The 12,592-nt window shown below is 32.4% G+C and overlaps 1 protein-coding gene across 4 annotated transcripts in view; it reads left to right on the top strand.

Annotated features, from left to right (window-relative positions):
- The window catches only part of brun (trafficking protein particle complex subunit brun), an 85,817-nt gene extending 73,225 nt beyond the window's left edge, over nt 1–12,592 (top strand). The window contains exons 30-34 of one of the 4 annotated variants that reach the window (XM_080152010.1): nt 27–155; nt 2,131–2,229; nt 3,659–3,792; nt 8,679–8,820; nt 12,499–12,592. In XM_080152010.1, coding sequence (XP_080008136.1) covers nt 27–155; nt 2,131–2,229; nt 3,659–3,792; nt 8,679–8,820; nt 12,499–12,559 — 565 coding nt within the window. In that variant the 3' untranslated portion in view covers nt 12,560–12,592. Of the gene's footprint in view, nt 1–26; nt 156–1,584; nt 1,631–1,661; nt 1,723–1,976; nt 2,026–2,130; nt 2,230–3,658; nt 3,793–8,678; nt 8,821–12,498 lie in introns of those variants that run through there. The other 3 variants (XM_080152027.1, XM_080152023.1, XM_080152018.1) reach the window with 3 other exon arrangements.

Genomic DNA, 12,592 nt, shown 5'->3' with positions numbered 1-12,592 from the left:
AGTCAACTTTAAAATATTAATTTCAGAGTTCCTGTACCTGTTGAGAAGTGTAGCTTCAGTGAGAGCCTGGAATGGGAGGAGGGATGTGACGAGGTCATACAGTACATTCAAGATAGAGTAAACATCACCTGGCAATTTTCAGAAGGAAACATCAGGTATGGCTTCCAAATAGACTAATATCCGCTGTATCAAAAAACGCCCATCTCAGAAAACGTCTATCTCAAAAAACGCTTTTTTCATAAAATACCCGGCCACTACATTTTTAAAAAATAAAGCTTAATTTATCAATACAATACCTTCTTAGACAGAAATGTTTTACGACAAGATAGTTTTTAAAAATGTAGTAGGCATTTTATGAAAAAGTCGTTTTCTGAGATGGTCTTTTTTTGAGAGAGTCGTTTTCTTAGATGGGCGTTTTTTGAGTATAGCCCCGCTGTATTAGAACCGGTTCCAAGCTATACTAAAAAATCAATTATGGTAATGTAGACAACACCCCTTAAATTATAAAATAAAAATCATAAAATTAATCTTATAATTCTTCATTTCAGCGAAAGCTGTCCATATTACGATGCGATAAAGAACTATAATATGTACAATGAGCATTTTATTACAAAATATATGGATTGCTAAAGGTGCAATTGCACATTATTTTTTTATTTGCGATTTTCTCATGGATGAGTGGTGGTGCTCTACCCCAAAATAGATACAAAACTTCCAAGAACCTTTGAGAAGCTGCTCTGGAAAGGATAATTAGCGAGATCCTTTGGTACATATAGACACACAGAAACACAGACAGAGACCCTTTTACTTTATTATAAGGATAGAAGAAAATATTTAATTGAACTAAAAAAAGAAGAGTTAAACGACTCTAGGGGGCTAGGTGTCGCTTCAGGTACTAGACCTCTCTCCGCGCACCTTGGTACATACATACAATACTTACGATTGCGGTGTAAAGCGTCCAATCACCCATCAGACAACCAACTCTCTGAGATGCACTACCTTTGTCTGAGAAGTCCCAACTGTGCAGTGTGCATGGTAGCGAGTTGCGCCTGTTTTTGGGCAAAGGCATTCTCCCCACTCTAACTATTTACGTCGCGCATCTGACATAGTAGCAGTGGGAACCATTTTTAACGTCTTTAGTTATGACGCGGTGTCTGATCGAGATTCGAACCTATCACCTTCCCGACGACGAGCGGATGCGCTACGTGTTGAGCCACGGTCGCGGGTATATTTCTTTGAACTATCTCTCTAATAACCAAAACTTTTTCTTTTTAAAAAATAGCTTGTAAAGTACAAAAAGTATGTAGAAATAGCAATATACATTTCTTTATGTTTGTTAGAGGCAATTTCAGCATAGATTTCTTGTAATAAATTGTTGAAAATATGAGAAAGAAAGTACATTTATCATATTTATTAATATTTTTTTAACTATCTTTTTATATAAATAATCACAATTTACAGCAGTTTTCGGAAGTTTCTGATCTAAAGCTGCTGACCGAATTTTTTTCTTCAGCTGAAACCACCTTGATATTTTACAAGTTTACTAGGAGTTTACAAGTTTAATTTTTAATCTCTATATTTCAGGGGTGGGGAGGTTAGTGTGAGTGGAGCATACTGAAGTGAATATATGATAGAAATATTAACCTATTTCTATATTTCAGGGGTGGGGAAGTTAGTGTGAGTGGAGTATACTAGAGTGAATGTATGATATAAATATTAACCAATCTCTATATTTCAGGGGTGGGGAAGTTAGTGTGAGTGGAGTATACTAGAGTGAATGTATGATATAAATATTAACCAATCTCTATATTTCAGGGGTGGGGAAGTTAGTGTGAGTGGAGTATACTGGAGTAATTGTATGATAGAAATATTAACCAATCTCTATATTTCAGGGGTGGGGAAGTTAGTGTGAGTGGAGTATACTGGAGTAATTGTATGATAGAAATATTAACCAATAACCAATCTGTATATTTTAGGGGTGGGGAGGTTAGTGTGAGTGGAGTATACTAGAGTGAATGTATTATAGAAATATTAACTAATCTCTCTATTTCAGGGGTGGGAAAGTTAGTGTGAGTGGAGTATACTGGAGTGAATGTATGTTGGAAATATTAACTAATCTCTATATTTCAGGGGTGGGGAAGTTAGTGTGAGTGGAGTATACTGGAGTGAATGTATGTTGGAAATGGTTAGAAGACCACCTCTGGTTACAAAAGTCTTTATTAATTCTAGGTAGATAAATTTTTTCATGTCTGTCTTAACGGTAAGGAGAATTTCTTGGCTGCTATCAAGCATATACTCAATAACTTGCTTAATCCGTATTTCCCTCTAAAATGATCCTACTCTATACTTTGTTTGGGTTGATTTTAATGCTTTAATTTTTATGTAAAGTTGCCATCCTTGTTTTTTTCTCATGTGTACTTTTTACATAAATGACAATATATTCTTAAATAGTATGAAAACTATTTATCCTTCTTACCTATAACTTTCTAACAGTTTGCAATTAGGAACCAATAAAATGTTTGATAAAAAATCGTACTTTCAATTTCTTTCGTCTGAAAGTATAAAGATAATAAATTTGCAGTCGTCTGAATAGTAGTAATTTTCATTAAATAATTTCTAGATTTTTAAGGGTTTGTTACGTATGTCTAGGTACTATGGACAGTAATCTGTTTAATTTTCACAAAGGCATCAGTTTTGATGAAACTTAATCTTGTTTTCTTTATAATACTAGTTCCTGTCTTTGACTGCACTGCTGTGTTATGTCTGTATCTTCAGGGAGGGGGGGAACATTGGGCTGTTTATTCTACCAGTCCCAAAAGTTTTATAATAACGTTTTCTTTTCCATTGAATTAACAACTCTGGGTACTTTAATTGTATTTTGATTTGGTTAGTTCATCAAATTGAGTGTCCAAGCGGTTTCATCTACTAATCGTAATCTAAAGAAGGGGTAACTTTATTTTGGATATACATAAATTTATTGGCCATTGTCTTATCCCTTTACATCTGTGTGTATCTCACTGAAACTTGTCCAATTTATCTTTTTTTTAATGAAAAACATGTCTTGTTGCATTTATATATTTATATTTCCTTTTACACTATTGTGTTACTTACCATTAAAAAAGTTTTGTGCATTTAGGATTCGTTTTTTCGTCGCTCAGGTTGTAAATTTAGGCATGTTATAATCGTCCAATCGAATGAAAACCTTGCATTAAGATTCATTTTATAATAACAACGTAGCCACTCTATAGGTAATATTTTTTTTAAGTAGTCCACTCTCTTTTATTTGTTAATGCCTCTTTGTCCTATTGAATTAAACGTTGAGCTTTGCTTTTATGAATGTTGTTCTATAGATTCGAAAGTATGTAGGTCCATTTCATATTTGTTAATGTTTCTTTGCACATTTTCTGATTTGTTAAGCGCAGGGGCTGCTAGTCAGCCAATTAATTCCATTTGAAATTGCTGAAAATTAAATATTTTGTTGGAGTAAAGTTGGAGTAAAACTTGTTTTTTGGTGTAACTGCAAAGGAAATTGGTAAGAAGGGGGAGAAAAAAAAGGAAGGGGGTTGAGGGGAAATTTTCACTTAAAATTGTTTGTCCCTTTTCTCTGGTAAAGCGGATCGATCTTTTATGCAGAATGTTGTCATTCTTTTTTTTGTAGAGAGTACAACGAAGGAGAAGACACTGAAGGAAAAGTTGGAGAAACAGTGGAGGTTAAAGTTCACCTGGAGAACAACTTGCTGGAACCTGTCAGTGACTGTAGGCTTCTACTTAAACTTGATCAAGATCCTCTAGGTAAGCAATAGAAATATATTTTTGAGCTTGAATATACAGTCGACAGATTAGAGTAAAACACTAGAGGGGGAAAGGGTTAAATAACTGTATGTCCCCATCTCAAGGACCTTATGCCGACTCTCCATTGGGTCCTTGAAAATTAACAAATAGTGTCAGGAATATTAACACAGCCAAGTAGCAGAAAACAATTTGCTAGCAGACGAAAACGATCCAGGGAAAAGGGGGGATGTAGTTAATTATCTGCACTGCACATACATCTATACTATAGATCTGTTGTCGACAGATAGATAAACAAACATCTTTAATGAAATAGATTAGATTGGCGGATGTTAGTTATTTATCGCATCGTATTATAGGCAGATATTAAAATGAAAAATAATGAGGCAAAATTGTTTTCGTGAAAAATCCACCAAAATCACATTAAAAATCTACAAAAGTTGAACAAAATCATACAAGGGTTATTTTCCATGATTTTTGATGAAAAAAATTCTTAATGTTTGTATTTACTTTTTATTACTCACGTGTTTAGAAAGGCATAAATAATATATTGTATGATATTTCTTGTTGTACCACTTATGAATATTTAGAACATTTTTATAACTTATTTTTCAAAGTATAAAACAAAACTCGGGTTTAGTCCCTTTCGTGGCAACGCCTCTTAAGGGGCGTTATGTCGTATTTCCACAATGGCGTCTGATAGGTTATTTTAGATTAGTTTAGGCTATATTAAGTTAGGTGCAGGGTTAGGCAATTGGCCCCGCAGGGTTAGAGCTCCCCGCAGTGGCTTGAAATAGGAGAAAAGTCACTGAAATTACGAAGAAACGCTCTTTCAGAGGCATTGCCACAAAATGGACTATACCTCAAAACTCTATTTTTAAAAATATAAAGAAGTATGATAAAAAAAATTCTAAAAACAGTTAATATTATTTTCCATTTGAATATTTTCTAGTATTTTTAATTAAAACAAGGATGACAACATCCATAAAAGCGAAGCTCTGAAACGATAGGACAAACGGACATTAACACTTGTATAATGTCAGAACTGAATAATCAGAATGCGAATGTATAAGAGTCAAAGCAAAATTGTAAGTAAATTTGTTGAAAAACTGCTTGATATAGGATAATGATTATGGACATACTTACTTTTTTAGGACTTGATTATAGAGTTGCTTCGCTTATAATATTGTACTTTGTTGTCCCAGGAATCAGTATACCGAAAATCAGACCAATCGGATAATTAGGTCACATACAAATTTGTTGTTAAAAATGTAAAAAAATCAACATGTTTAAAATGGACGTACGGACAATCTGGTAATTATTATAGAGTTGCTACGCTTTCTAACTCGTACCTTACTATTACAGGAATCACCATGCAAAATTTGAAATCGATAGGACAATTTTAACATGCCTAAATTAACGAAAAAAGCTATTTAATAAAGTAAAAAAAATCAACATGTTTAAAATGGACGTACGGACATTTTTGTAATGATTATATAGTTGCTACGCTTTTTAAATCGTACCTAACTACTAAAGGAAGCACCATGCAAAATTTGAAATCGATAGGACAATTCTAACATGTCTAAATTAACGAAAAAAGCTATCCGTGACGGACGGACGGACGTACGGACGGACGTACGGACGGACGGACGGACCGACCCTAATTATAGAAAAGCTTCGCTTTTAAAAATATGCTAGAATTTCTAATAAGAGACGTGTTATACAAATATTAAGAATGCATCCAAGCGGTCAATAATAGATACAAAAATAGATTTATTATTACTTGGATCTTACACCAGATTATTATTTACTTCATGAAGTGAACCTTCAAGCTAGCTGAAATAATGATTATCTCCATTCAACTCCTTTAACACATCCTCTCCCCTCCTACTGAATGAACTAACTGACCAATAAGTGATGTCCAACCATGTTGGCAACCTAGATTTACGACAATTTTTCCCCTGTCATAATATCCACGTATATTCTATATCCATTAACATAAACCACTTATGTACTACATATGGAAATATTTACCTACATACTTAGAATGCTTAAGAATATAAAACAATATATTGTATTCTAGCGAATTCGCCCCTAGCCTCTAGGGGCTTTGCCCAAAGACGTTTGATCAACCAATTTTTTCGTGTTTTAGATTTAAAAAGAAGCAAAAAATGTTAGGGGGGTAGTCGACCCCCCTTTTTTGATTTTAGTTTTAAAAAGTATAATTCTCGGTATTTCTATAATTTAAAAAAAAAGCATATGGCTTATAAAGCAATTTCAAGTTATTTATTACTATTCTTGGACTAATTTACAACCAATTTCACAAATAATTTCCCCTTTTTTGTTTTAAATATCTGGTTTTAACTCGATGAAAATAGTTTAATAGTACTTTTTAAACTAGTATTATTACCCTAGAATGTCAATTAGATACATTAACCCGTCCATCCCAACTTAAATTAAAATTTCAAGCAAACGAAAATTTTCGACAAAATAATTTGCCCAACCAAAGATTTATTATCCTAAGAAAATTGCATTGATCATTGCTGATTTATTATATTGATGCATTATATAATAACTGCCCTTTAGTACCAAAATGTACACTTCATAAACCATTAATATGTTTGGATTATTCCAATGCAATGGTACAATAAGGAATTGATGATCTAAACTTTCTATATTTATTCATTGTACCTTGCCTAATCCTACAATTAATAATAGAGCGGAGCTGCTATATCACGAAGGCCTGTCGGTACGTCTGGAAACTACAGAAAAAATGAAGAACTTCTATATTTAGAAACAATTTTTAGGAGACATAAAGTGCTTAAGATTGGATGTGAATTCTAACCAAAAAATGCCATATTTAATAATTTATTGATAACTTACCTAGGTATTAAACTTTCAATATGTATTTTTTGTTAAATATTATTTGGAATAGACATTTATCGCATTATAGACTGTATTCCGCAGATATTAAAATGAAACATAAGATGAAAATTAATTTTTATTTTAAAATTCGTGAAAAATTGTCTGTGATACGATGCTATACATGATTTCTCAGTATGACTGAGAACAAATCCAGCGTATATTAATCAGTTTCCAAGACATACTAAAAAAACTTATCTGGTTTTAGTTATTTTGCTGCGGTACTTCTGGAAATGCAAATTCGCACATTGAAATGAGATACACAGAAACTTAAAACCACAGCTCAAAATTTCAAATTTAAAAGTACTCAAAGATGTGTTAATATTAATACGAGTTCACGGTGGTATTAGGTACACATTAGATTCATCTTATACAGGGATCTAAAGGGATAAGACAATGGCCGATAAATTAATGTACATCTTTAATGATGATACATAAAATTCGCTTTTCTGAGATGGGTTTTTGAGTCAAGAATGCCGCGTTTTTTTTCGACATTTTTAGACCTGTCGTCTTCCGTCAATTAATCATTATTATGAAAATGCCTCTTAGGATATAAACAGAGTATACAAATTAGAAATTCAAAATTTTACAATTATTATTTTAGCCATTTGTATAATGTCTAATAAAGCTCTAAAAAGATGCATTAATTAATATACAGCAAAAATGGATTTAAGATTATTTATTTTTCTTCTATAAAAGCCGTACCAACAAAAGCAAAATAATTAAATAAATAGTTGTATACTCTGTTTAAATCCTACGAGGCATTTTATTAATAATGATTGATTGACGGAAGACGACAGGTCAAAAAAATGTCGAGAAAACGCGGCATTCCTGACTCAAAAACTCATCTCTGTAGATTACAGTTATTGGTTGAAACGCTTGGACGCTCAACTTAATGAATCAACCTATCAGAAGTCTCCAAAGTTGTTGAGCTAACGAATAAGGAAACGATATTAAAAACAGCCTATTATTCCCTTTCTTCCTGCATCTTATGTATATAATTCAGAAAGATGGATATTTCCATTAAAGAAAAAAACTTCAATGTATAATTCAAAATTTTTTGTTCTTTTTTTAGAAACCGTTTCTAGTAGGTATGTTCTTTGGTTTGTCATATGCATTAATATTGATATGTATTTAATTATTTAATGACATATACAAATCCTTCTTTACATATATTTTGGCCAGGTATTGAAAGTGGATCTGCCTGGAAATTTCCATTGACATATGTTTTAATATACTTTATATTTACCTATATACTAGCGGCTATGCACCTAGAGACATCTAGGGGCACTTAAGATGGTGAGGAGTTGAATTTTACCCCGCATAATTTATTTTGTTTTAAAAAGTAAAAGTAAACTCCCCACCCCCCAAAAAAATTGTTATAAGCCTTCCCAGGACCCATGAGAAGCTAAAATGTAAAAGAAAACCATACCGGTTGCCAACCATGTTAATATATATCTATCTATCTATCTAGGTATTGAAAGTGTGGGGTGTACAGGAAGTTGTGGACTGTCTATACCTGGAAGTTTATGTCCTGGAGAAGTTGCCAACTATCTTTCTATCTAGGTATTGGAAGTTTAGGGTGTACAGGAAGTTGTGGACTGTCTATACCTGGAAGTTTATGTCCTGGAGAAGTTGCCAACTATCTTTCTATCTAGGTATTGGAAGTTTAGGGTGTACAGGAAGTTGTGGACTGTTTATACCTGGAAGTTTATGTCCTGGAGAAGTGGCCAACCATGTAAATAACTATCTTATCTATCTAGGTATTGGAAGTGTAGGGTGTACAGGAAGTGGAGGTTTGTCTATACCTGGAAGTTTATGCTCTGGAGAAGTGGCCAACTATGTTAATAACTATCTATCTAGGTATTGGAAGTGTAGGGTGTACAGGAAGTTGTGGACTGTCTATACCTGGAAATTTATGTCCTGCAGAAGTTGCTAACCATGTTAATATCTATCTATCTATCTAGGTATTGGAAGTGTGGGGTGTACAGGAAGTGGAGGCCTGTCTATACCTGGAAGTTTATGTCCAGGAGAAGTGGCCAACCATGTCCATACATTCCTGCCGCTGGCACCTGGCCAATATTCCATTTTTGTGTCCATTTCATTAAGGTAAGCAAAAATTTATAGTATCTTGTTTAGCACTGAGCTGGATCTTTAAATCATTTTAGTGGTAAGCCAACTTTCCACCAATGAGAGCACAGCATTGTATGAAATGCCGCGCTGTGATTGGCTGAAATTCGGCGCACCCCGATCTGGCTCACCACTAAAATGATTTAAAGATCCAGCTCTGAATTCTCCCCGTCTTAGTTAAGAAATAAATTGTATACAAGAAGGGAGCGCTGGAGGGGGGGGGGGGGTTTGGATATAGATTTTCTGTTTTTAATTTCTTTAGGTCAGGTTATTTTGGGTACTGGGTAGCCCCATATAGGCGCCACGGGGGTGAGGCATGGGGAAAAATCTTCCAGTTCTTATTTCCAATCTGTTTCAATAATAGGGAGGGGGTAATAGGCTTATCAGTGCTCAACAGACGCTTTAGGTGAAAGCAACAAGTTTTCTTTATTTAAAGTAGAAGTACGTCTTTCTGCTTGCCTAAAGAGCATATTAATTGGAAATCTACCAGAAATTAGATATTTAAAAAATAATTTGTAGGATTTTATCCATTTAAAATTACCTATGCATTTACAAATTAAGAATCTTAGTCCCTATGCACAAGTGTTTTAATCCTAATCTTAAATGGATTTTTTTGCATAAAGCGTATTTCACAAGTTAGGTTTCATAAGTGACCTAAATCCACCCCCTTAAAAGCTTTATTTGAGACAATTAAAGTCTAAAATGTAAAAAATGAGGGGGGAAATATAAAAGCATTAAAATGAAATAATTCAAAATATATTTTTAAAACTACATGATAGAAGGTAATAATATCTCAAAATAATGTTTTGTAATAAAGTTCTTATTTATCTATGAACCCTTTCAATGGAAATACATTTTTGCAAAATGAATACAAAATTATGATAATAGTTATTTCTCGTATCGTATTATAAACGGCTTTCCGCGGATATAGAATGTACAATTATAAGATCAAAACTAGTTTTTTTTAGCCCCGTGGTGCCGAAGGCACCGGCTAAAAAAACTAGTTTTAATCTTATGATTGTACATTTCTATATTCGTAGAAAACTGGATATAATACGATGCTAGACATAGTTTTTTCGTATGGATGAGAACCGGTTCCTATCCACCTGATTCGAATGAATACGACAAAATATCTTAAACATATATTTTTAGTGAGATAAATGTTGTAGAATGAATTATATGTTCTATTTGCAGTGCCCACTAATACGTATTGTATTCCAATTTTAATGGATTCTAAAATTATGGACACAACATTTTTGAAAATCATTACTTGTCGACCCTCCCTAACTTTTAATTTAATTTAAAGAGAAGTATTTTTTTTTTTTTTTTGGGAGCGGGAATGGGTATTTTTTATTGGGAAGGTGGTGGTACCCTCCCCAAAAATCTTTCCAGTACCTAGGAGAAGCTACATTATAAAGGAAAACTAGGGTGTCCCATAGAGTAGTGGTTAGCGCACTACGCTGTAGTTGGGAAAAATCCGAGTTCAAGTCCCCTCATAGATATTGCATTTGGATGACAAATGCTGTTGCAATTTGTCAGAATATAATCACGCAACCTTCCCTGTGATGCCCTTAGGTTGTAAGGAGGAAGATTTGTAGGAAGTTTGTTAGGATCCTACCTATCAAGCAACTGTAATCGTGTTTTCCCTCGTGCCATTAATTAGGGTGGCTTAATATGGCACACCTGCCAAAACTCTAGGCCAGGGTGATGTAATAATTGAGTAGCTTCCACAAGAATTGCTGTACGCGAAGCTTACCAATCTAGGATTGGTCAAAGGATTCTCACCTCCAATCTCCTGGTGCATCTGAATCCTAACTTCAGAGAATCAAGGCTACATACATACATACCACGGTTGGACCCTCAGATGTAAAAACTTTATTTTAGTGTTTGGCCAAAATGACTTAGCAATTGTATCTTTAAGTACGTCTAATAACACCCTTTGCTATTTTTAAAATCCTAGAAAATTTTTTTTGCAAGAAAATTGCATAAATTCGCAACCTTTTTTTAGAACCACTACATAACTCGAGTTTTAAAACTTTTTATATAAAATCCTTTTTACAAAAAATATCAATAATTACTTAAAATTAAACCTGAAAGAAAAAAAATCTCATTACACGTGTTAATTTGCATGTTTTAGGTCTTTTTTTGAGGAAAGTATAACTTCCACATTTTTGACAATAATATATTTTTTTAACATTTCAAAGTAAAATATAATAAAACTTAAACGATTTTTCTTGAATTATCAGTTGAAAATTTCATCAAACATGCAATTTAAGTGATGAAAATAAAATCATTTTTTGAATGTTTAGAATTACCAATTTTCTACATTTAAAACAAAATGTTAACAAAATTTAAAAACATTTTAACATATAACTTCAAAAATCAATAACATTTCATAAAAAGATGTTTCAAAAAATAAATCATTAAAAGGTATTAAAATGCATTTGAAATTACTTAAAATTAAAACGAGAACATCTTTTTACACTGTATTCTGTGTAATAGAGTTTAAATGACATGATTAGTGAATGAAATATTTCCTAAACTCATTAAGCCTTTTTGTGACTATATTAAAAATAATTTATTTTGTTTTATATTGTTTTTTTTATTCAAATATTTGACAAAATTTTCCCTACGTCAATAAAATAAAGTCAGTTTTTTACTGTTTCCAGGTTTTTTTTTATAATTATAACAATTAAATATAATATAAATCTTCATTATCTTTTATTTGAATTATCATACACATTAAAATGTAAAGTATAAGCTAGAATAGCACTTTTTTCAACGAATATTTTAATGACATTATATCAAAATAATTCCTCTTAAATATCACACAACATATGATTGGGAAGTATAGCCATTTCTTGGAGGTATAATATTTACAAAAATACCATTAATTCTGTTTTTATCAGAAGTTAAAAAAATTGAACAATTCTAAAACAATGGTTGGCTGTCTAGATATTGAGTACACTAAGACTACGGCTCTGTTCTATTGAAATAACGTTGCAAAAAGAGGGGTTCTGAAAGTAATCTACCTAATTTTTTTTAAAGAACCAACAAGTACTGTCAGTATCTTTTTTCTTGTAATCTAGCAGACAATCAAATCATAACACAATTTTCATGATAAAATATTCAGGTTTCTACTTCACATTTTAAAAAATATACTGATCAATAAAATGTTCAAAATTTTACTTTGTACTAATTGAAAAAATATGTTGTAATTCTTATTTTAAAGTTACATTTTTATCCCTGACAAAATCATAGACGACTTTTAAAGGCATCTTATCTAAACTTTTTGAAGAAAAACTTAAAAACGTTAATTAAGTATGAAAACTATTTTCTTCGATTTTTCTGAAGTTATTATCGCATTCTATGGGTTTTTTATTATCATTTACTTATATCGAAAGTGCCAAACATTGTACCCTAACTTATTCATTTAATAAAAAACCAACCGTGATACATAAAGGAAAACTATATCAGTTATCGATATCCTTTGGTACAGAAAGACATCCTGCCCCCCCCCCCCCTGATTCTATTTAAGCTTTTACTTAACAGATTTGATGAAAATACTGTGCTTTACTTTACTTTTGATTTTCTGACAAGTTGGCTGGTACCTTTAAATACCTTTATCCACACTTTATAGATCTATTATTATTTCAGGTTTCGACAGAAGATTTATTCGTGGAGGCTTCCCAATGTAAACCTAGATATTCTTCTATAGCATAATGTATGCAAACACAGTCCTAGAATTCAG

The sequence above is a fragment of the Acartia tonsa genome, chromosome 1 (genome assembly GCF_053477335.1).
Source record: "Acartia tonsa isolate MP-2025a chromosome 1, ASM5347733v1, whole genome shotgun sequence".
Taxonomy (NCBI): domain Eukaryota; kingdom Metazoa; phylum Arthropoda; class Copepoda; order Calanoida; family Acartiidae; genus Acartia; species Acartia tonsa.
This window is presented reverse-complemented; position numbering and strand designations above follow the sequence as displayed.